This window comes from Petaurus breviceps, unplaced genomic scaffold (genome assembly GCF_028583685.1).
Source record: "Petaurus breviceps papuanus isolate PSGF00001 unplaced genomic scaffold, PetGlider_PUasm1.0 224, whole genome shotgun sequence".
Classification (NCBI taxonomy): Eukaryota; Metazoa; Chordata; class Mammalia; order Diprotodontia; family Petauridae; genus Petaurus; species Petaurus breviceps.
Window position 1 is genome coordinate 3762358 of NW_027185887.1, and position 23163 is coordinate 3785520.

Consider the following 23163-nt stretch of genomic DNA (forward strand, 5'->3'; position numbering starts at 1 on the left):
CAGTTAAATCAGAATCATTTTCTTGTCCATTCTTCTTCTACTAACCTCTTATGTGATCTTTGGTATACCACTTGCCTCTCTATTCTTTACTTTTCTTATCTGTGGAATAAAAAGTTGAAATAAGTAATTTATTTGGTCCCTTCCAATCCTATGATACTTTTTTGGCTAGCATTTTATATTTTAATGAGTCCTTATACATACAACAGCTCAGTGAGGTAGGTAGCAGGTGTTATCATCTTATTTTCTAGGAGAAGAAACTTAATCTGGAGAGGCTAAGTATCTTGATGAAGTTTACATAGCCTAGTAAGCAGTAAAGACACTGAAGTACGGTATTTTTTCCCCATTAAATACTACTGCCTATCATTGTGTCTAGTTTAAAACATTGTTAGGTGATTAGTAAACAAAATGCAAACTATTTAAATGTGCTTCAGTATGCCACCTAGATTTAATTAGATTGCTATTTCTTTCAGTCTAGACAGTTTGAATGTTTGGTTTTCCATTTTGCAGTTCACATTTTTTTGGGAAAAAAATTTCTTTAGAAAAGTCATACATAAGAGGCCTCTCCTGCTGTAATTTGTTCTTCCACCTTCTGATAAATTAACCATCAGTTGAATTTAAAATGTTTAATTTTTTAAAATTAATATAAAAATTTAAGATGCTGTGAATATTGTGCTAATCCTGTAGCCAAGAGACCTGAGTTCAAATCCAGCCTTAGACACATGGTAGCTGTGTGACCCTGAGCAAATTGCTTAACCTCTTCTGCTTCAATTCAGTTGCAAAATGGGGACAATAATAGCACCTATCTCCTAGGATTGTTGTGAGGATCAGATAATATTTGTTAAATTATTTAGCACAGTGCCTGTCATATAGTCTCTATATAAATGCTTGTTCCTTTCCCTTATTTAATTGTAAGATATTTCTTTGAACCATATGACGTGTGCTTCTCTGAGTAACCTGTGAAAACATTTCATTCTAAAATCATAGGCATTAAGTGGATGAGGTAAACATATTTATTCACCAAATTGTGGAATTTTAGGAAGAATTGCATCCATTGAATCTTTTTTTTTTTTTTTTTTGCTTTTTGGAGAGCAATTGGGGTTAAGTGACTTGCCCAAAGTCACACAGCTAGTACTGTTAAGTATCTGAGGCTGGATTTGAACTCGTGTCCTCCTGACTCCAGGGCCAGTGCTCTATTCATTGCACCACCTAGCCGCCCCTACATCCATTGAATCTTAAAAGAGACTTATTTAATGCAGACAGAAGTGCAACTTCATACAGAGATGAATAAATTTGTAGATGTATTATTGTCCAGAGGTCTAGACTGAAAACACAATTTTAAAAAATAATTGAATTAAATTTGAATTTAATTAATTTAGTTAAATTAAAGCAACTTTAGGTGGCGCAGTGAGTAGAGCACCGGCCCTGGAGTCAGGAGGACCTGAGTTCAAATCCAGCCTCAGACACTTAACACAAAAACTAGCTGTGTGACCTTGGGCAAGTCACTTAACCCCAACTGCCCCCCAAAAAGCAAAAAAAAAAAAATTAAAGAGCAGCAGAGGTATAATAGGTTACTGAGGGAAACTTACGATATTTGAAAGGTTCACTGACCTTGAAAGTTGAAATCGTTCAGGTTATCTTTGCTGTTCCCTCTATATACCTTGGCACCTCTGTCAGTCATAGACTACCCAGTGTGATATTTATGTTCTTAAGATAACTTATTTCCTAAAAAAAGGAAACTGTAGGTAAAGCAACCAACCAACTTCCTTTCTGCTTCCATTTGTTTAGCAAGAAAATTGTGGTTTTTAAATCTCTTTTCAAAGTAATGAAGTTTTTCTTAACTGTGTAGATTTTGATAATATTGCTTTTATCATAGGTGTAAAAGCATTCAGCTGTAATATTTGCAATGCATCCTTCACTACCAATGGTAGTCTCACCAGACATATGGCAACTCACATGAGCATGAAGCCTTATAAGTGTCCGTTCTGTGAGGAGAGTTTCCGTACAACAGTTCACTGCAAAAAACATATGAAGAAACATCAGACTGTCTCTTCTCCAGTAGCAACAGCTGGAGAGGGAGGAGAAGGAGGTGAATTTTTTTTTTTCATCAAAATCTACTCATTCCTATACTGCTATAATATTTAGCTACTAAATGCATAAAAGCATGTTGAAAATGTAAATCCTAAATGTGAAAAACTAAAACTTTTAAATGTTTTCTTCTGTTAATTTACAAATATTTCTTTCAGTTGCAGCCATGTTATTTCTTTTTTTTATCATTTAGAGGGACTTAAGTGGTTACAATGGATAGAATGTGAGTATTGGGGTCAGGAAGACCTGAATTTGAATCTTGCCTCAGACATTTATTAACTGTATATGACTCTTGTAAAGTCTCTTTAACCTATTTCTTAATTTACACATATGTAAAATAAGAATAAAATAAAGGTGATAAAAATGGAAATAATTATAGCACCTAGGGTTGTTGTAAGAATCATGAGTTAAAGCTCTTTGCAAACCTTAAAGTGATATATAAAAGCTAGCTGCTACTGTTATTTATTGATGAAATCACAGAAATAGTGGAACTTTGAAAACTTTTACCAGAATAAAGCAGAGAAATGACTTGCAGCTTTCTATATTAAAGATGGGCTTAACCCACCCTCCATTGTACTTTCTTACTTTTTTTATGGTTAGGAAAATAGAAAGTACTATTTCTTGGGTGTAAGGTGTTTTGAGGGTAAGGTGTTTTTTTTTTTTAATCTTTGTATTTCTACTATCCAGCATATACTAGGTGCTTAGAAATAAAAAAAAATCTCAAGTTCAAAGGACCCTCGGTTGTCATCTTTTAAAGTCCTCTGAAAATGTTTGCCATCATTTCTTATTCCACAAGTGCTCTGAGCCTTGGCTGCTTTGATCTCCTAAGGGTTTACTTGTTTTCTCAACCAATCAAATTTTTCACTTCTTGACCCAAACAGAGAGTCACTGACTTTCAGAAAGGGATGCCTGGGTAGGCCATGCTTCGCTTACCATCGTGTACCTCTTCTCCCTCTATACTATTTCACTGGGTGATCTCATCATGTCTCATGGATTCAGTTATCTTCTCTTTATTGATGATTTTCAAATTTATGTATTCAGTTTTAAACTTTCTTTTGTTGTTCATTTGTTTCAGTCATGTCCAAGTCTTTGTCACCCCATGTGGGGTTTTCTTGGCCAAGATAGTGGAGTGGTTTGCCATTTCCTTTTCCACCCCATTTAACAGATGAAGAAACTGAGGCAAACAGTGTTAAGTGACTTGCCCAAGGTCATTTGAAAATGAGTCTTCCTGACTCTGACTCTATTCCCCAGCACTGTATCCAGTTGGCCACCTAGTAGCCCCAGTAGCTTTTTACTGACCTCTAGTCTTACATCCTCAGCAGCCTATTAGACATCTCAAACTGAATGTTGTGTAGATATCTTAAACTCAGTATATCTAAAACTGAGCTCTGTCTTCTCTCCTCTTCTTAATTTTCCTGTTACTCTGGGAGGGTACCACCACCCTTCAGTCAACCAGGATCACAACTTAATGTCATCATCATTCCCTTATTCTCACTTCCTATATCAAATCATTTGCACATTTTTTACTGTTCCTTTTTTATTGTTAAATTTTATTTTTAATTCCAAATTCCCTCCCTCTACCAAGAATTGGTACTTATTATACATATGAAGTTATGCAAATTATATTTCCACATTAACTATGTTCCAAGAAAGAAAAAGAACAGAAAAAAGTATGCTTCAGTTTGCATTTTGAGTCCATCATTTCTTTATTTGGAAGTGAATAGCATTTTTCATCATGAGTCTTTTGGAATTGTTATAGATTTGTATTGAGCAGAGTAGCTAAGTCTTTCAGAATTGATTATTTTTACAGTATTCCTTTTATATATATTGTTCTCCTAGTTCTGCTCACTTAATCTTGCATCAGTTGGTATAAATCTTCCCAAGTTTTTTGAAACCATCCCCATCATCATTTCTTATAGTACAATAGTCTAACCTCACAATCATATATCACAACTTGTTCAGCGGTTCCCAAATTGATGAGTATCCCCTCAGCTTCCATTTTTTTTTTGTCACCACAAATAGAGCTATTATTATACGTAATGGGTTATTTTCTTTGATCTCTTTGAGATACAGATTTAGTGTTATTGCTGCTAGGTCAAGAGATATGCACAGCTTTGTAATCCTTTGAGCAGGGCTCCAAATTGTTTTCCAGATTGGTCTTACAACTCCACTAGCAGTGTATTATCTCTCTAGAATATGTCGCTTTCGTTTTTCTGTCATGATAGCCAGTCTGAAAGGTGTCAGGTGACATCTCAGAGTTATTTTAATTCGCATTTCTCTAATTGAGTTATTTAGTACATTTTTTTTTTTTTGGCTTTTTGGAAGGCAATTGGGGTTAAGTACCTTGCCCAAGGTTACATGGCTAGTTTTTTTTGTGTCTGTGGGTGTTAAGTGTCTGAGGTCGGAACTGAACTCGGGTCCTCCTGACTTCCAGGGCCAGCGCTTTACTCACTGTGCTTACCTAGCTGCCTCGCTTTAGTGCATTTTTTCATATAACTCGAAATCTTTAATTTCTTCCTTTTAAAACTGCCTCTTCAAGTCCTTTGGCCATTTATCAATTGGAATTTTCTCTTATTCATTAATTTGGCTTGGTTTCTTATATGTTGTGGAAATGATACCTTCATCAGAGAACTTTGCTACAAAGCTTTTTTTTTTTCATGTAACTTTCCTTCCTAATAACTGTACTGGTTTTACTTGTGCAAAAGCTTTTAAATTTTATATAATCATTTTAATCATTCTGTTGTCTGCAATATTCTCTGTCCCTTGTTTGGTCATAAACTCTTACCTTATCCAGATATATGATGGGATTTTCTTCCTTATTCTAATCGTGTATCCATTTTGAGCTCATTTTGATAGATGGTGTGAGATTTCTATCTGTGTCTAATTTCTGTTGCGCTGCTTTCTAGGTTTCTCAGCAGTTTTCTTCAAATGAGTTCTTGCCCCAATTGCTTGGATCTTTGGGTTTATCAAACACTAGGTTACTGTGGTCATTTGCTTATGTATATTATGTACCTAATCTATTCTACTGACCAACCATTTGATTTTTAAAGCAGTACCAGATTATTTTGATGATTACTACATTTTAATGTAGTAATATATTTTTTATTGTAAAATAAAATTTTACAATATACAAAAAATAAATTTTAATGTAGTAATATAGTTTGATTATAGTATAGTTTGAGATCTAGTACTGCTAGACATCTTCCTTCCCTCTTCCTTTTTTTTGTTTGCATCGATTCTTTTGATATTCTTTTGTTCTTCCAGATGAATTTTATTGGTATGTCACTGAATAAGTAAATGAAAGTAAACTTGAATAATATTGTCATTTTTTATTATATTGACTTGACCTACCCATGAGCAACTAATAATTCTTCAGTTGCTTAGGTCTGTCTTTATTTGTGTGAAAAGTGTTTTCTTTGGGGTTCATACGTTTACTGTGTGTGTGTCTTAGCAAGTAGACTCTAAATTTCTTTTTTGCTTTTTGGAGGGCAGCTGGGGTTAAGTAACTTGCCCAAGATTACATGGCTGTTTTTTTTGTGTGGGTGTTGTCTGAGGCCAGAACCGAACTGACTCTGAGGCTGGCACTTTACTCATTGCGCCACCTAGCCGCCCCCCCGACTCAAATTTTTAATACTTTCTGTAGTTATGTTAAATGGAATCTTTGCTTTCTATGTCTTCCCTGCTGGATTTTATTGGTAATATGTGGGGAAGGTTTTAACAGGACAGCAAGGTGGTCAGGTGGATACAGTGTTAGGCCTGGAATTCAAATTTGACCTCAGATGCTTACTATGTGACTCTGGGCAAGTCTCTTAACCCTATTTGCCTACATATTTACTCATCTGTAAAATGAGCTGGAGAAGGAAAAGGCAAACCACTCTAGTATATTTGCCAAAAAAATCCCAAATGAAGTCACAAAGCGTCAGACACAACTGAAAAATTATTTAAAGGAAAGACTGGGTGCCCAGGACTATCCTAAGGACTGGGGATACAAATAAGAAGAAAAACAAAGACAGTCCTTGGCAGAAATTGGGCCAGAGGGCCAAGTTGAAACCCCATAGAGAAACTGGTGGGAATTGAAGAATTAGATAGAAAATTTTCAGCCCTCTTTAAAAGAACTCTTTGGAAAAGAATTCATAGTTCTGACTCAAGCTCTCCAGTATGGGGGAATGGTTGGGATAGGCAACTGAATGCACTGAGAATGTGTTCAGGATCTAAGCTGAATCAGTCACTGTGATGATAAGATTTCAGGGGAAGACATGATGTTCCTGGAGTTGGGAAATGAAGTTGTTTTGAGCTGATTCTTTTCTGTTTTGAAAATCCAAAAGCAATATTTTCGGGTACTAGGTTATTGAAGCTAATGCTGGCTTGTAATCCTCCATGTTCAGAGTAGTACTTAATTTCAAGTCCCTTTGTGAGTGCTCACCCTAGCTTTCTGCACTTGATTCCTCTTTCCATCTCTGGTCCACTTACTTGTACTCTTTTTATTTTTTTTGCCTTTTGGAGGGCAATTGGGGTTAAGTAACTTGCCCAAGGTTACACAGCTAGTTTTTTTGTGTGGGCACTTGTATTCTTGCTGGTTTTCCTGGTGCACCTATTTTCCTAGCCTCTTCCAGCTTCATATTTATTTCTTCCCTATACTCTTCTCACTTCTGCCAGTTTCCTTATATTTCTATATTTATCCTGAGTTCTCTGCTAAGACCCTTCTACCTATCTCCCTTGCTTCTGGCCCTGCTATCATTGGTTTTTCTAGCATCCTTCTCAAATATCTGCTGAGATTTATATGAAAGAAGTAGGTCACCCTCATCACCTTTCATGTAGCCATCTTAACTGGAAGACCTCCCATTTACCTTTTGGAAGATAAAATGTATTCTAAAGGCAATTCAAGAAGTTACTAACTAGTCTCTTTCCTTACATCTGCCTCTTAGAATCCCTGGTTTCCTATAAGACTTGAGACCAAATTTAGACACCACTTTAGGAGGTCTTTCCTTGTTGTCCTGATTGTTAGAACATTCTTCTCTGCTCTGTATTTGTGTTTCTTAGGGAGCAAAGTGGCACAAAGAATAGAGCACTGGTGCTGAATTCAGGAAGACTTGAGTTTAAATTTGTTCTCAGATAAAAACTTAGTAGCTGGGTGACCCTAGACAAGTCACTTAACATCTGTTTTCCTAAGTTTCCTCAGTTGTAAAAATGGGATAACACATACTAGGCATTATATAAATGCAAGTTGTCATTGTTATTATTATTTTAAATAAAGAATACCCACCATTTATGCAGACTCTTGTTATAATATAGGTTCCATCCCTTCTACTAAGAACCAGTGTTCTCTGCGATACCAAATTTGTGTCTTTGCATTAAGATATCTAACCCTCCTTGTTAACCCTATGGTATATATTTACCTATATACTCCTGAGGACATGGGTATTAATGTTGCCTTCTTCCTTAGATTTATCTCCTGAGATTTCTAGATGTCCCCTCTGTCTAGCTTAATAGATCATTGTAAGTAATTTTGTCCCTTCTTGCTTCCTTTTCAATGTGAAGCACTTTGATGAAATTTGTCAAATATATATATATTTGTTAGTCTTTATAATTTATACTTCACCCTAGTCTGGAACTCATTGTTTCTACATTTGAAACTTGTTGTCCAGAAAAAGTCTTATAATTGAAATTGATTAAATGCAGCGAATTAAACCATTCTGCATACCAGGGTGTCATTCAGTTTGCCTTTTTTTAGAACCCTTGTCCTTGAATAGTTTACTGCTCACCTATATCCAGTAAATTTACCAATGTAATTTTTAAACTCACCCCATTAAAGAAAAATTAACTATTATTGATGTTATGTTTGGTATTGAGTACTTTGGCATAATTTTAGTATTCCTACCTTTATATTCACATTCTCTAATGTGAGCTACATACCATTAGGTTCTTTGAGTCATTTGCTACTCAAATGTAAACATATCCTCATCATCATTATTATTATTAATCACAGGTTCTCTTAGTTCTTAAGTAGTATAAGATCAGACTTATTTATCTAAATAAGTTAACATTAGATAGATAACATTAGGTCTTATTGCCTACAAGAGTATTAATTTTCTCAGCTTATAGAAATATTAAGTACCTAATGACTAACTTTTTATTTTTGGTAGTCTAATAAGCATTCTTTTAATTTAAAATGTGCTGTTTTTCTCCTGGTCTATTCCATTTCAAATATCTGTAGCAAAATTTTATGAATATGTAAAAAAGATATATATATATATTTTCAGTGAGTAGGGGATTATCTCTACCAAGGCAATTAAAACTCATCTATGATATACTGGATAAATCCTAGTGGGTTATCAGAGACACTTAGTGGTTACATGACTTATCCAGGGTTATACCACTAGTAAATGTAGGATTTAAATCCAGGTATGTTATTGTCAGTAGTAAGGTATACATAATAAATTAGCGTGCTATTGCCCTTATCTTTTTGGAGGAATAACAGGAAATATGTAACCTCTGAGATATAGTCCCCACAATGTAGAAAAATATGTATTTTTAGTACCAGTAACATAATTTTTTTCTTCTAGTGAAAATCAGATTAAAAGTAGAATTTTTCCTTGTTTCCCCTGTACCTTTTGAAAGTTTAAATTATCATAAAAGCAGCTCAAGAAGTAAATGTTCAGGAACCCTTTGCCAGTGTTTCTGTTGCTTTTAATCCTTGATGACATTAGAACTAATGCTTTTGAACTTTTAATACCCTGATTCCTGTGCAAATGGCACTTAAGAAAATGAGGTTGTGAAGAAGTACTGTACCAAACCAAATGTACCTCAAAAATCTATTTCAAGTATTAGTTGTTAAGATACTTAGAAAAAGGAAAAGATTCCAAATGACTGGGTAAAAAAAATCACAGACAGAACTAGCTAAAGGATTAAAAAGGTGATGGAAATTTAATCAGTTACTAACAACCCATATGCCCACTTTCCCATTGCTAACAATCTTTTTGAGAATAATACATAAGTATTAAAGGTATCTTTGATTAAAAAATATGACAGTAGTTGGGCTCTTGAAATGATTTCCTTTTGCAAACCTTATCTTCCCATCACCCTGTTAACTGTAAGATATTAGAGAATTGTTGCTATTGAAATTCTGAGAGATGGAGTTCCAAGCATGATCAATTGATTTGTTAGTTAGGCTAGCAAGTAACCAAGAAATTGTCATCTGACAGCCAAAGACCCAGAGTGAGGGTTGGCAGGGCCTTTCACACCTACGTGTATCTTCCTTCTGTTTGGCCTGACAGTATATCATTAGGCAAGGAAATCCCAATTGGTAGACATTTTAATGAGAAGTTGGGTTAAGAACTCTCGGCTTCTGCCTATCGCATCGTCATTTTGGAAGATTTTTTGGAGGGGAGGTAAGAAAAGTATTAATCCTGCAGGTGGGGAAAATGGACTGACTGATAATGCTTCTTTCTGACCCTAGCTCAAGCTGGTTCTCTGTCTATGGGGTAAACAGAAGCAAGGATCTCACTTGAGAGGCCCAGCCCAAGCTGGTTAAGGAGCAGATACCTTGGGGGCTAGGGGTGATCACATTACTCAATCATGCCTTTCCAAAAATGCCTACTTTTCTGAAAATGCCTGCCCTTCCAAAATGAGGTCTGACAGTGTAGCAGCAAGCACCCCAAGCGTCCTCAAGGTTTGCAGCTACCACAGGTTCTTGGATCTGCTTTGTTAAAGGAAAGCAACTCAAAATGGGTTAACAAGCTTACTTTAATCAGTCAGACATATATCATTTACCTTGTTCAGGAGAAAAGGTCAGCACCCTGAACCTCAAAGTATACAGGCATAATTATCAAGACAGAAACATCAAGTAGACAGATTTCCAAACTGTCCAACCATTACATCCATACCCAGTCAACATCTGGGTTTCCACATTCTGGGTTTTTCAAAGCCGGGGGACTCTCAACAACGGCTTCCCAGAATTCAGATCAAATCACAGAACACTTCTCAAAGTGAGTCCCAAAACAAAGCCTCACATCAGGGCTTATATAGCCTTCTCCTGGCTCAGAGAATGTAACAACCTTATTGACTCACTGACCAATCAAGAAGTATCTACTGAAAAACAAGCCTCCCTCCCCAGGCTTCAGGTGCACTTTAGCCTAGGGGCAGGGAAGATCTTTCAAATTTGCATTCCCATCACAGACAGTGAGGAAAAGATGGGTCACAAAATAATGTTAGTTATTAAATAATGCATCATAATATTAATTTTCCTCAGAATACAAGATACTGTTGTGCTTACTGTTTGTTCATTACTCCCCCAATACGATATTTGATTTTAGTAGGACAATATATAGCTTTTTTCCCCAAAATTTCGTATTCGAATCATACAGAATTTTGTGATAAATGGAAACACAGAAATTACTTTGTTCATCAAGGTATAAAGCAAGAGCAGGATGCTCATCAACATAATATAGTATGTATAATCTAAATTGAGTAAAAATTACCTATAAATGATGAAGCCTTTAAGATGCTCCTATTTACAAGTAACCTATTACCAAAGAAATCAAGGCCTAGGATACTATAATCTCTTTGAACAATTCCTGTTTTTCTTCCTTTTCAGAATTATTTCCTTTAGTGTCTTCCAAACTTTAGGTAGTACCTCAGTGAACAAAGTTATTTCTCCTTTTCCATCTTTTGCAGACTCTTCGTATGATCTTACTGTACACATAGAGGACTTAACTATTGGAGGAGAGATATTAAGTTTCATTGCATTATATTATGTGATGAGGCCTAATCGTACATGCACACACATGGATTAAGAATGCCTATTGTCAAAACTCTGACATGCAGTTGCATGAGAAACCCATTGAGTTATTATAAGTATATTTTGGACAGGCACTGAAGACCATCAACTGTTAGGAGAAAGACAGTGTGCTGAATTGCATTTAGGAAATTATGTATCACTTTTAGTGATCCCAGTATATTCCCTGACATAAATGCCCATCTTTTTAAAAATATATATATAACCTTATCAAAGGAGAAAATAGAATAAATGGGGGGTGGGATTGGATGGAGGGAAATATAGTTAATCTTTCAAAGTATGACTATTGTGGAAATGTTTTTAGTAACTACACATGTATAACCTATATTGAATTGCTTGTCTTCTCAATGGAGGTATGTGAGGAGGGAAGAAGGGAGAGAATCTGGAGCTCAAAGTTTTAAAAACAAATATTAAAAAATTGTTTTTACATGCAACTGGGAAATAAGATAGGATGAAGCCTTCCAGATGCTCCTACTTGCAAGCAACCTGTTACTAGAGAAATCAAGACCTAGGATACTATAATCTCTTTGCATAATTCCTGTTTTTCCTCCTCTTCTGAATTGTTTCCTTTTGTGTGGTATAGGGGATATAGAAATCCATCTTACCCTATAAGAAAGTAAGAGGTAAAGGGGTATGGCAGGGGAATAGGGGGGATAGAAGAGAGCAGGCTGGCGGAAGGGGTAATCAGTATGCTTGCCATCTTGGGGTAGAGGGCTAGGGAAGAGATGGGGAGAAAATTTGGGACTCAAAATCTTGTGAAAATAAATGTTGAAAACTAAAAACAAATAGGAAAAAAATATGAGCTGAAAGATAAAAGAAATCTGTATAAAAACACTGTATAAAAGCCACCCTTTTCATTATTTAGAAAGCTCACCTTATGCCTCTCCTTGTTATGATTTGTAATAGCAACCAAAAAAACCCCAAAAAACACCTTGTTGATTTAAGGGGATTATTCCTTTTGAATTCACCCAGAGTTATATATTCTTTAATTAAAGTCTTATGGACATGTAAATATAAATATATATATGTATAACCTCAGTTTTGGAAGGGATTTCTAAGGCTATCTAGTCCAACTCATACCTAAATTAACCCACAGAATAACGTGCCATCAAGTGATCATCTAATCTCTGTTTGAGTACCTTCAGTGTAAGGGAACTAAATCCTAAAATAACTCTTTCCACTTTCTGGTAACTCTAATTATTAGAAAGTTGTGTTTTACATTAATTCAGAATTTGTCTTTGCGTTTTCAACTCATTGTCCCTGTTTCTGCCCACTGGGACCAAGTAGAAAATCTAATTTCTCTTCTATGTGACATCCACCCAAATGCTTGAATACTTTCCTCTCCTCTGGCAGCATTTTCCCAAATCTTCTCTTTTCCAGTCTACTGGTCCTCAGTTTCTTCAGTGGATTCTTTTGTGACGTATTCTTGAGTCCTTCACTAATCACATTTCTATTTCCTGCCTTAGAAAATTGAATTTCTCAGTGATCTTTCCAAAATGTTGTACACAGAACAGAATATACTGTACTTCAGATATAGTTTGAGTAGAACAGACGACATCTACTCTTCATTTCCACTATTTTTTTTCTAGTGATGACATATAACTGTTGATCATAGACCGTCCCAATTTTTGAGTCAAAATTGTAAGGTTATTCAAAGAGATTGCCATGCTAAGCCTTATTAGGCTACAGCATGTTGCTAGTTTGTATCTAGAAAGTGGATTAAAGGATAAGTTTTAGGAATTTACCATTAGAAAAGGATTTTTAAAAAGTAATAATTACCTGTATTTATAAAGTCATTTAAGGTTTGCAAAGTACTTTGTGTATAGTATTTCATTTGATCCTCATAGTAACTCTGAAATAAATTACAATTTTTCCCATTTTATAGATGATGAAAGAGAAATTGAGTGTCTTTTCCCATGGTCTCACAGCTAGTTAGTGTCTGAAGTAGGTTTTGACCTTGTGTCTTCTTGATTGTGAGTCCAGTACTCTATTCAATAAATCGCTCAATTGTTTAGAAGGTGGTGTGGTAAGATATTGGGGAGAACTTAATAGACAGCTGGAGTGCTTCACTGATACCAAAGAAAGGTTTAAAAATATCTTCTACAATATTAGGGTAGATCCTCTGTAAAGATTTGTGGAAGAATATAGACAAGAATTGCACAAAAGGAGAAGTGATTAATGGATTATATACTAATCTATTAGAGGGAGTGTTCATTTAATTATGATCATAGATCCTTTAAGGTATTTTCAGGTTTAAATTTCATAAGAAAAATAAGTTTTATAGGGATCTTTTACTGTCATATTGAAATTAAGTATTAATGAGTTTAAATCTCCAATTAAATTACCCATAATCCCATAGAACTAAGAATAAAAATTTTTTTAAAGGAAAAAACAGTTTGAGAAAACTAACATAATAAAAGAAATATACAGTTCACTATGCCAGTAATCCCCTAGTTGTGCAAAGAAGTGTGTAAGGAATGCCTTCTCATATTTCTTCTTTGGGGCAAAAATTGGTCATACGTCATACTTTAGTAGTGTTTAGTTTCATTTGCTTTAATGTTGTTGCTTTTTTCATTTATATTGTGTTTATTGTTTTCCTGTTTCTGTCAACCTCACTTTATATCCATTCATTTAAATCTTTGCATGCCTCTGATTTTATTATAGTTGTTGTTCTTACAGAACAGTAATATCCCATTACACCTATGCACTAGAACTTGTTTAGCTATTTTCCAGTGGATCATTATATGTTTTATTTACAATTATTTGCTGCTATAAGAACTACAATAAATATTTTGGTACAACTGGGACTTTTTTGTTTTTGTCACTGGTTTCTTTCTGACATATGACTGGCAATGAAATCCCTAGTTCAAAGCATATGGGCATTTAAATCACTATCTTCATATAATTCCAAATTCCTGTCCAGAATGGTTAGACCAATTAATAACTCTACTAATAGGGTGTTAGTATACTCCTCCCCACCTCCCCTCCCCAATTCTTTCAATATTGTTTCTATCTTTTGTCATCTTTGCCAATTTGCTCAGTGTGACTTGAAACTTCAGAGCTGTTTTGACTTTCATTTCTTCTTTTTGTTTTGTTTTGTTGCTTTTTTGAAGGGCAGTTGGGGTTAAATGACTTGCCCAATTTCACATGGCTAGTTTTTGTGTTAAGTGTCTGAGGCCGGATTTGAACTCAGGTCCTTCTAACTCCAGGGCCTGTGCTCTATTCAGTGCACCACCTAGCCGCCCCACTTTCATTTCTTCTTGCAGTGATTTAATTTTTAAAGTCTAATGTTAAAAGTTAGTACCTTTAGTAGTAACATTAAATATTATTAATATTATAATATAGATAATTAGAGGGTTAAGTAAATAGAATACTGGACTTAGAAACAGGAAGATCTGTGTTCAGTTCCAGCCTTTGACACTTACTTTGTAACCTTGGGCAAACCATTCAGCCTTCCTCATCTGTAAAAAGGGAATAATAATAGCTGCTTTTCTTGTTCAGAAGTTTTTCAGTTATGTCTGTCTCAAATGGTCTGAAACCATTTGAGGTTTTCTTGGCAAAAATACTGGAGTGGATTGCCATTTCCTTCTCCAGTTCATTTTACAGATGAGGAAACTGAGGTAAACGGGTAGGTGACTTGCACAGGGTCACATAACTAGTAAATGTCAGAGACCAGATTTAAACTCAGAAAGATGAGTCTTCCTGACTCCAGGCCTGACACTGTATTCACTAGGCCACCTGGTACCCAATAATAGCTCCTAACTTCCAGTGTTGTTAGGATCAAGTGAGATAATATTTGTAATGCATTTTGTAGGCCTAATTTATTAAAGTACTATATAAAAACTGGTTATAATAATCATTATTGTTGTCATTATTATAATAATTATTATATAACAGTATATTTTTGTTGCTATTTTTAAATCTTAGATATTTGTTTACTATAAGTTACTTATAGGTATTTAAAAATTTTTTAAACAATAATACTCTTTTGTGTGTTTGACTTAGTTGTGTGCATGGAAGAAGAAGACGAAAATTCTGAAAGAACTGTGCCCAGAAAATCTCGCCCAGGGGTTATCACTTTCACAGAAGAAGAAACAGCAGAACTGGCAAAAATCAGACCAAGAGAAAGTGCTACAGTTTCTGAAAAAGTGCTCGTCCAATCTGCTGCAGAGAAAGACCGGATTAGCGAAATGAAGGATAAACAGGCTGAACTTGAAGCAGAGCCAAAATATGCCAACTGCTGCACCTATTGTCCCAAAAGCTTTAAGAAGCCCAGTGATTTAGTGAGGTGAGTTTTGCTCAGATTACTGTTATATGGTTCCCAGAGCGTTAACTTTCTTTTTGAAGTCATCGTGTTGAAAGACCTTCCATGCTTTCCATATGTAGCTTAGGAAGTTAGTTTCAGAGATTTATGGCCACTTTTATTTGCCATTTTTCCTAGTTGTCCTGTGGTCTCACTTCTGTGTAAGAGTAGATATCTCTTAAACTCTTCTAGAAATTCAACTTTAAAGTATTGACTTTTTGTTGATTACAAAATCTTACTAAGACTGTGAAATGATAGTCATAAAAAACAATATTGAGCACCTGCTATGTACAAGGCACTATCCTGGATATCTTGGCAAATATAAAAAGAAATAAGAAACAGTGTATAGTCTTTAGGAATTTATAATCCACCTGGGGGGGGGGGAAATAGGCATGAGCCCATGAAAATATAAGTAAGTATATCCTGTTCCTGCTTTCAAGAACTTCTAGAAAGCAATCCGTAATTAATTGCCAGATCAAGGGCAAAAGAACATATAACAGACAAGATTGTGTCTATTTTGTATCTATCGAGGGTGACCACGATGATGAAAAGTCTAGCCACTGTGTTTTCTGAGTCATGGTTAAGGGAATTGTGAATATTTACCTTGAAAAAGAGAGAACACTTAGAGGGACATGAAAGTTATTTTCACAACTTAGATATTTGGAAAACTGTCATGTGGAACAGGGGTTGGACTTTGTGCTGTTCCATAGATCAAAACTAGGACCAATGGGTAATTGTTACAGTTAGGTAGATTTAAACTGAAGGACAAGAAGAATATTTTAATAATCAGAGTTTTCCAGCACTAGAGAAGACTATTCATGATAGTGAGGTTTCTTGTCAGTTGATGTACGAAGGTGGAAACTGGATGACTATTTCAGATATGATAGATGTGTTTCCTTTCCTGGACAAAATGTTGGAGTTGATAGTAGCTGCTGACATTTACATAGCTTTTAAATGTTTTCAAAGCACTTTATATATAATTAATATGCTCTTCATAAAAACCCTGTGAGATAAGTGATTTTTTCTTACCTTGCTGGTGAATAAACTGAGAGATTGTGTGTTTTACCCAAGATCATAGAAGTCATGTCAGAATCAGAACTGATCCCATATTGTTCTTCATTAAAGGCAGGAGGTGGAGCACACTTTACACTGGGCCCAATTTTTTCTGAAGTTTTCCTGTATCTCTTAAACTGTCTCATTCTTCAAGTGCAATACATTTAGAGGAAGAATATACTAATATAGTATTGAGTTTTTTGAAAATTCTCTTCATTTTAATACATTAAGTCCCTACTATGTGCAAGGGCCAAACTGAGTCAGTGCTGGGCATTTGAAGATAAAAAAAACCAAAGCCCAGCAAATACATACCCACACCCACACCTCCAGAAGTATATACATTTTCTTAGAGGGATATAGTATATACATAAAGTCTGAGGTAGTTTGAAGGGGGCAGCATTTATAATTAGGGGAGTGAGGGATAGTTTCCTGGAAAAGGTGGTACTTGTGTTGAGTCTTAAAGGAAAATTAAGGATTTTGATGAACAGAGAAAGGGAGAGAAGAAGGGTGCCAAGGGATGATGGGTAGAGGTGCTGGATGGATGGCAGGAAGGGCACAAGGGATGACTTTGGCACTTGGACAACTAGAGATTTTATGGCTCCCTTCTTAGGTAGTTGAGCCTCCTTAAGAGACAACATGTTATAATAGGAAGAGTTTTTTAGCCTTAGGTTTCAGGACTAACTAATTTTGTCTCAAGTCATGCTTTGACATATACTACTTGAATAATCATGAACTGGTCACAGTCTCTCTGAACCTTGGACTTCTCTTCCAATTAAATGGCATTGTTTTCTGTTATTAACCTTCTCTGCGATTGAATTGCAACCCCATTCAGGGTCACGAAAAATTAGGCAACAATATAACCAGAAATTGATTCAAAATCAAGTAGGTAATGAATCTGAAGTGTTTCTGGCAGCCCTTTACCATGTTGTATCTGTCAACTTCACTGCAGCCTTGGTTCTGAACACAAAGCATGCACACTTTGCTTGGCACAGGCCCTCAGGCCACGCAACACCAATCAATGCTGCCAACCAGCACTGGAACTCAAGGAACTTTGACAATAAATGGTTAAAATTATATCTATAACTAATGACAAAGTAGTGGAATGGATTATAAGTAATAGTTGCTTCTAAGAAAAATTCATTTTTCTTTTAATTTTTTGTCTTTCTTTTTTTTTAAAGAATGAAAGTTGTAAGATTTACCCAGCCACTTATACTTTAAGTTGCTTAGTCTGTTTTACAAATTAAGATTTTCCAAAAAGAGGGAAAATTGGTCATTGTTTTATAGAAAATGAGTAAATACTTTTATATTGTAGGAAATTGTTTATATTTTAATATACTTAAGTTTCTGAAGTAGTTCACAAACATCAGAAAGAACTAAATACAAACTTTTTGTCTAGGCATGTCCGAATCCATACTGGAGAAAAGCCATATAAATGTGATGAATGTGGAAAAAGTTTTACAGTTAAGTCTACTTTGGATTGCCATGTAAAGACTCACACAGGTAAATAAGCTATCTCATTGTGTATGGACATTGAAGAATTATTATATTGTATCTACTGGGGTATTCTTATTCCTTTTAAATGTTTCAGTTTGGTAGTGGGAATTATTTTCATGGGCAATTTATATTCTGAACAAGATGATTATCTATAGCACTTATAAAAGCAATACAAATATGAGTAAATTAAAAAGCATGAGCCCAAAATAAAAATATTCCTGACAGTAGCAAAGTTTGGATTAATTTTTTTTTAAATTGAATCTGTGATTTCATTAGTATATCAAACCATCAAGTTAGAACTTCTTCTGTAAATGCCAATCAGCACCTTTTCTATAGTATTTGTAATATTTGCTTGATGCACTGAGAAGTTAAATGACTTACCACACTGCCAGTATCTATCAAGTCTGTTAAACCTGGATCTTCTTAGCAATAAGTCCAACTTTCTATCCAGTACCCTACATTGCTTAGTTTAGATTAGATGGTACATAGAAACAGGAAAATGTGATGATCTTAATGAGTGATTTAGATAATTGAACTGTTGTTCCACAGGCTTAAATTATTTTAGTACCACCATTACTTTTTTTTTTTTGAGCTTTGTTTGGGAAGGCAGTTGGGATTAAGTGACTGCCCAAGGTCACATATCTAGTTTTTGTGTTAAGTGTCTGAGGCCGGATTTGAACTCAGGTCCTCCTGACTCCAGGGCCACCATTACCTTTTAACAAACATGAGTATGTTTTATATAATTATCAAGGAAACTAGTGGCTTTGCATTTTGGAATTAGCTAACTATTCTTTTAAGGAATCACCTCATAGTGGGAGGATGGAGTTCCACAATAAACAAGATAATCAAAGAAAATTCCCTTTTATGTAGAGATTTAAGGTTAAAATAATTTAATAATTGGAAAGAAAAAAATTCTTTAAAATGGAAGAACAAATACATAATTTTAATGACATTTTTCTTTTTCTTTTCTCTTTCTTAAGAATTAAAAACACACTGCATTTATTTAAATGTGTCAACATGATGTAGTATAAAGAGCTTTGAATTTATTATCAGAAGACCTGGCTTAAAATTCTGCTTTTGTGTCACCATTTGTATGGCCTTAGAAAAGTCTTTTAACCTTCCAGGGCCTCAATTTTCTTAATGTAAAGTGATTGTAAAATGATTAGATTGAACTAAACGACCTCTTAAGGTTGTTTCCAGCTCTCAATTTTATGGCCCTATGAAGTATTTTTTCCATCCCCTCTACCTTTTACTTCACTTTCTGGATGTAAGGGGAATTTTTTTAATGACCAAAAAAGTAGATATAAATGCCCATTTTTGAGAATTGTAACTTTTAAAATTTTCACACTTTTAAGATGCATTAACCACTTTTAAATGAGTTGGTAAGATTTGGAAACAAATGGGACATATCCATTAGCTTATTCATTATTTTCTTGCATTTAACTTTCTTCTCTGTTGTCTTACTTGGTTCTTTTGTGTTATCTCTGTTGTGTGTAGAACAAACTACATATTATTGATTTATTTCTTCTTATCATATTAAATAAGACCATGAAATTACATTTCAGGTTGACATGACCAAGGAAAAAGGAAGATATTTCCAGCCACAGTAATTATAAATCACATTTGCATAATGCTTTGCCTTTTACAAAGTCCTTTCCTTAAAATAACATTGTGTGTAGTGCAAGTATTGTTCCTATTGTTCTTATTTTACTTATAAGGAGGCTAGGGCACAAAGGGTTTAAATAACTTGCCCATACATTTAATTTACCTACGTTCTTCATTCCCATCACACCGTCACATTTCCTGATGGAGTCCAAGCTGACTCGGGATTCCAGCAGCCACAGTTTTCTTGTTTGAATTAGAAGATAAGTTGTGGTGTTTTATCTTATTTTTTATCTTTATTTTAAAGAAAAAAAAGCCCGCTATTGTGTGAAACGCATCAGTCATTTAAAATAACATACATTAGTAAGTAGAAATTATATGTAGACATAAAATAGAAGGTGGATTTACATAAACAGTTACTTAAATATCTTACTTCTCTTGGCACTACATAGTTTTAACTTTTATTGATTCTATGACTGATTTATCCCTTTGCTTTTCTAGGTCAGAAGCTTTTCAGTTGTCATGTATGCAGCAATTCTTTTTCTACAAAAGGAAGTCTGAAAGTTCATATGCGTCTTCATACAGGAGCTAAGCCTTTCAAGTGTCCACATTGTGATTTACGTTTCCGTACTTCTGGACGAAGGAAAACACACATACAGTGCCATTACAGACCAGAAAATAAGAAAGTTAGAAAGCCCATGGCCCGTAGTCCAAATGAGAGCCTACAGCCAGTCAATCTCCTTAATTCTTCTTCAGCAGACCCCAATGTGTTTATTATGAATAACTCAGTACAATTTGATCAAAATTTGCTTCAGCAAGGACTTGTTGGTCAGGCCATTCTCCCTGCTTCTATGTCAGGTAAAATTTTAATTTCTTTAGGCTCTATTCATTGGTATTCCTTCTAATTTTTTGGGGGAGGGATAAATTGAATTCTTTCTCTACCCCTCTTCTTCCCACTCCTGTTTTCTCTCTCCCTCTTCCTTTTTTACTTATTCATTACATTTATATTTTATTCACTACTGATTTAGACATGCCTACCCCAAAACAGTACACTTAGCCGAGTTCAGTGTTTGCACACATTTGTGGACTTCTTCATAAATTTTATTTGTAGAACTTTTACAATTCTAAACTTTTACCTAAAATTTTCACCACCAATTTTATATGAAACATTAGTCAATTTCATTCAGCTCTCATGAAGAGAATTTTACTTTGTCAAATAGGAAGTCACTATGTAAGTGTTATGGGTCAGCATTATAACTGCCTTTTTGAAAAAATAGCGATAAACAAGAAAATTTTTGGTTGTGCTCCTTTTAATTCACTCTTCTGTTTAAAAAAAATGTCCCCAATTCTAACTTTATTAATAATATCATCTCACATTTACATAATGTAAAACTTAAAGATTTGCAAAGCATGTTCTTCATAACCCATTTAAGGTAGGTATCTTATCACTATTTTGTAGATAAAGAAACTAACACTTTAATTTAAATCTTAGAATCTACCCTAGCTTCCTTTAAGGCTCAGCTCAGATACTGTCTTCTATGGGAAGCTTTTTGTTATTCTCTGTTGTTATTCCCTTGAAACCACTGCTCTGTGTAGAATATAAACTCCCTGAAGATAGCAGTTATTAATATTTTGGTGTCACTAGTACCTGGTACAGTACCTGGCACATAATAAGAAAGCACTTAATAAATATTTTAATTAAGCTAACAAATTTCAGTGAGGCATTTTAAGTTATTAGTGCTCACATTATGTTGAAACAATTCTGGGCGCTAGTTTTATAACTTTTGAATGTGATGTTAGTGTTTATAAAACACTAAATTTATTGCAGTTCTTTTGGCTTACTAATGCCCAAAGGTATTCATACACTTTTTTGGTGTATACCTTTCTTTATGATGCTACATGAAGTAAATAATACATGTAAGTCACTATGTAAATCATAAAGTGTGAATATCTCTTCTTTTCAGTTTTTGTAATATTTTATGATTCCAAACATTTTAGGGTGTGTGTGAAGTTTACTGTTTAAGAATTATGACCAGGATCATTTTAATAATATTTGTTTATCTTTTTTTGGTAGCTGGTGGTGATTTAACTGTGTCCTTGACAGATGGTAGCTTGGCCACCCTGGAAGGCATACAGTTACAACTAGCTGGTAATCTTGTTGGACCCAATGTGCAAATTTCTGGAATTGATGCCTCTAGTATTAATAACATTACACTACAGGTAGGACAGAAAGCTAATCATTTTGTTTTAATATTGTAATATAATTTAAGCATCTTTTAAATATGAATTTTTTTGTTATAAAACTGTCTTGTTTTTCAGATTGATCCTAGTATTTTGCAACAAACATTGCAGCAAAGTAATATACTTGCTCAACAACTAACTGGGGAAACTAATTTAACTGCACAAAATAACTCCCTTCAAACATCTGATAGCACTGTTCCAGCCAATGTTGTCATCCAGCCAATTTCAAGTTTATCTTTACAGCCCACAGTCACATCTTCTGCTAATATGACAATAGGACCATTATCTGAACAAGATTCCATGTTGACCTCTAGCAACAATGGTAAGAAACATTTACTTGATAGTATGATACTCTTACCTTCAGTTATTTGTTTAATTACCATTATGAAATTATGCTATTAAAGAAGTAGGTCTGGGGTGACTAGGTGGTGCAGTGAGTAAAGCACCGGCCCTGGAGTCAGGAGGACCTGAGTTCGGTTCCGGCCTCAGACACTTAACACCACACAGAATAACTAGCCGAGTAACCTTGGGCAAGTTACTTAACCCCAATTGCCTTCCAAAAGGAAAAAAAAAAGAAGTAGCTCATAACACTTTTCTGTTTCTGAAATTCATTAAGTGAACTTAATCTGTTTATGTATAACCTTTCTAAATGATAGATAATATCTACATAATGTATGTATTGTAATTGTTTATTTTACATGAGTAACAACTTTTCTTGTTCTTTTGGGTTATTTTGAAAATGTTTTTCCATCCCCTGTTTTTCCTCACTCTTTCTAAGAAAGTTTAATTAAAATAGTTAGATATTAGAAGCAAGAAAATCATCTCAAGGGGAAAAGGAAATGTGTATTTATTAATATATATTTTTAAATATTTTATTTATTTAAATAACCAGGTACACAGGATCTTTCTCAAGTGATGACCTCTCAGGGTCTAGTGTCGACTTCTAATGGTCAGCATGAGATCACCTTGACTATTAATAATTCAAGTCTCAGTCAGGTTTTAGCCCATGCTGCTGGTTCCACTGCTCCAACTTCATCAGGATCTTCACAAGAAATTACTCTCACCATATCTGGTTAGTATTTTATATTTACACCAGTGCAATATTTCATATTCACAGCATTTAAAGTATACTTATACTTAAATTTGTTTGCTACTTTGTGATGTTTTTTGTTCAATAAGGATAGACACCATAAAATAGTTTCATGCCGCCACAATTTCAATATTCAAAGTTTTAGGAATTGAATTTTTATGTAAATTGGATATTTCAGAGGTACTAAGATGAAGATACTCCTTATATTGTGAAAGAATGTACTTTAAATGTGTGTAAAGAAAATATTTTAAGCAGAACTTCATAAAGGATTATCAAATACATGTAGAAAGGATGGGTGTATGCTAAAATTCACTTGAAAGTTATTTAGCTTAGCATTTTTTATTTAAAATCATAGAAATTTCCTTAACTACTCAAATTTATGTGCATAAATTTTTATTTTTGTGCATAAGATTTTTGTGCATAAAACATCTTATGTTTTTTATTCTCATGGATTTTCTGAAATTTCTTCTGAACTACATGATCACACTTATTTTAAAGACT

The 23163-nt window shown here is 34.5% G+C and overlaps 1 protein-coding gene across 5 annotated transcripts in view; it reads left to right on the plus strand.

The window, feature by feature from the left end:
* Positions 1-23163, plus strand: part of ZNF236 (zinc finger protein 236) — a 219578-nt gene that overhangs the window by 145064 nt on the left and 51351 nt on the right. For all 5 annotated transcript variants that reach the window (XM_069094982.1, XM_069094979.1, XM_069094983.1 and 2 more), the window contains 7 exons: positions 1874-2086; positions 14885-15167; positions 17632-17735; positions 19833-20189; positions 21406-21551; positions 21651-21894; positions 22465-22644. In XM_069094982.1, coding sequence (XP_068951083.1) covers positions 1874-2086; positions 14885-15167; positions 17632-17735; positions 19833-20189; positions 21406-21551; positions 21651-21894; positions 22465-22644 — 1527 coding nt within the window. The remainder of the gene's footprint in view (positions 1-1873; positions 2087-14884; positions 15168-17631; positions 17736-19832; positions 20190-21405; positions 21552-21650; positions 21895-22464; positions 22645-23163) is intronic.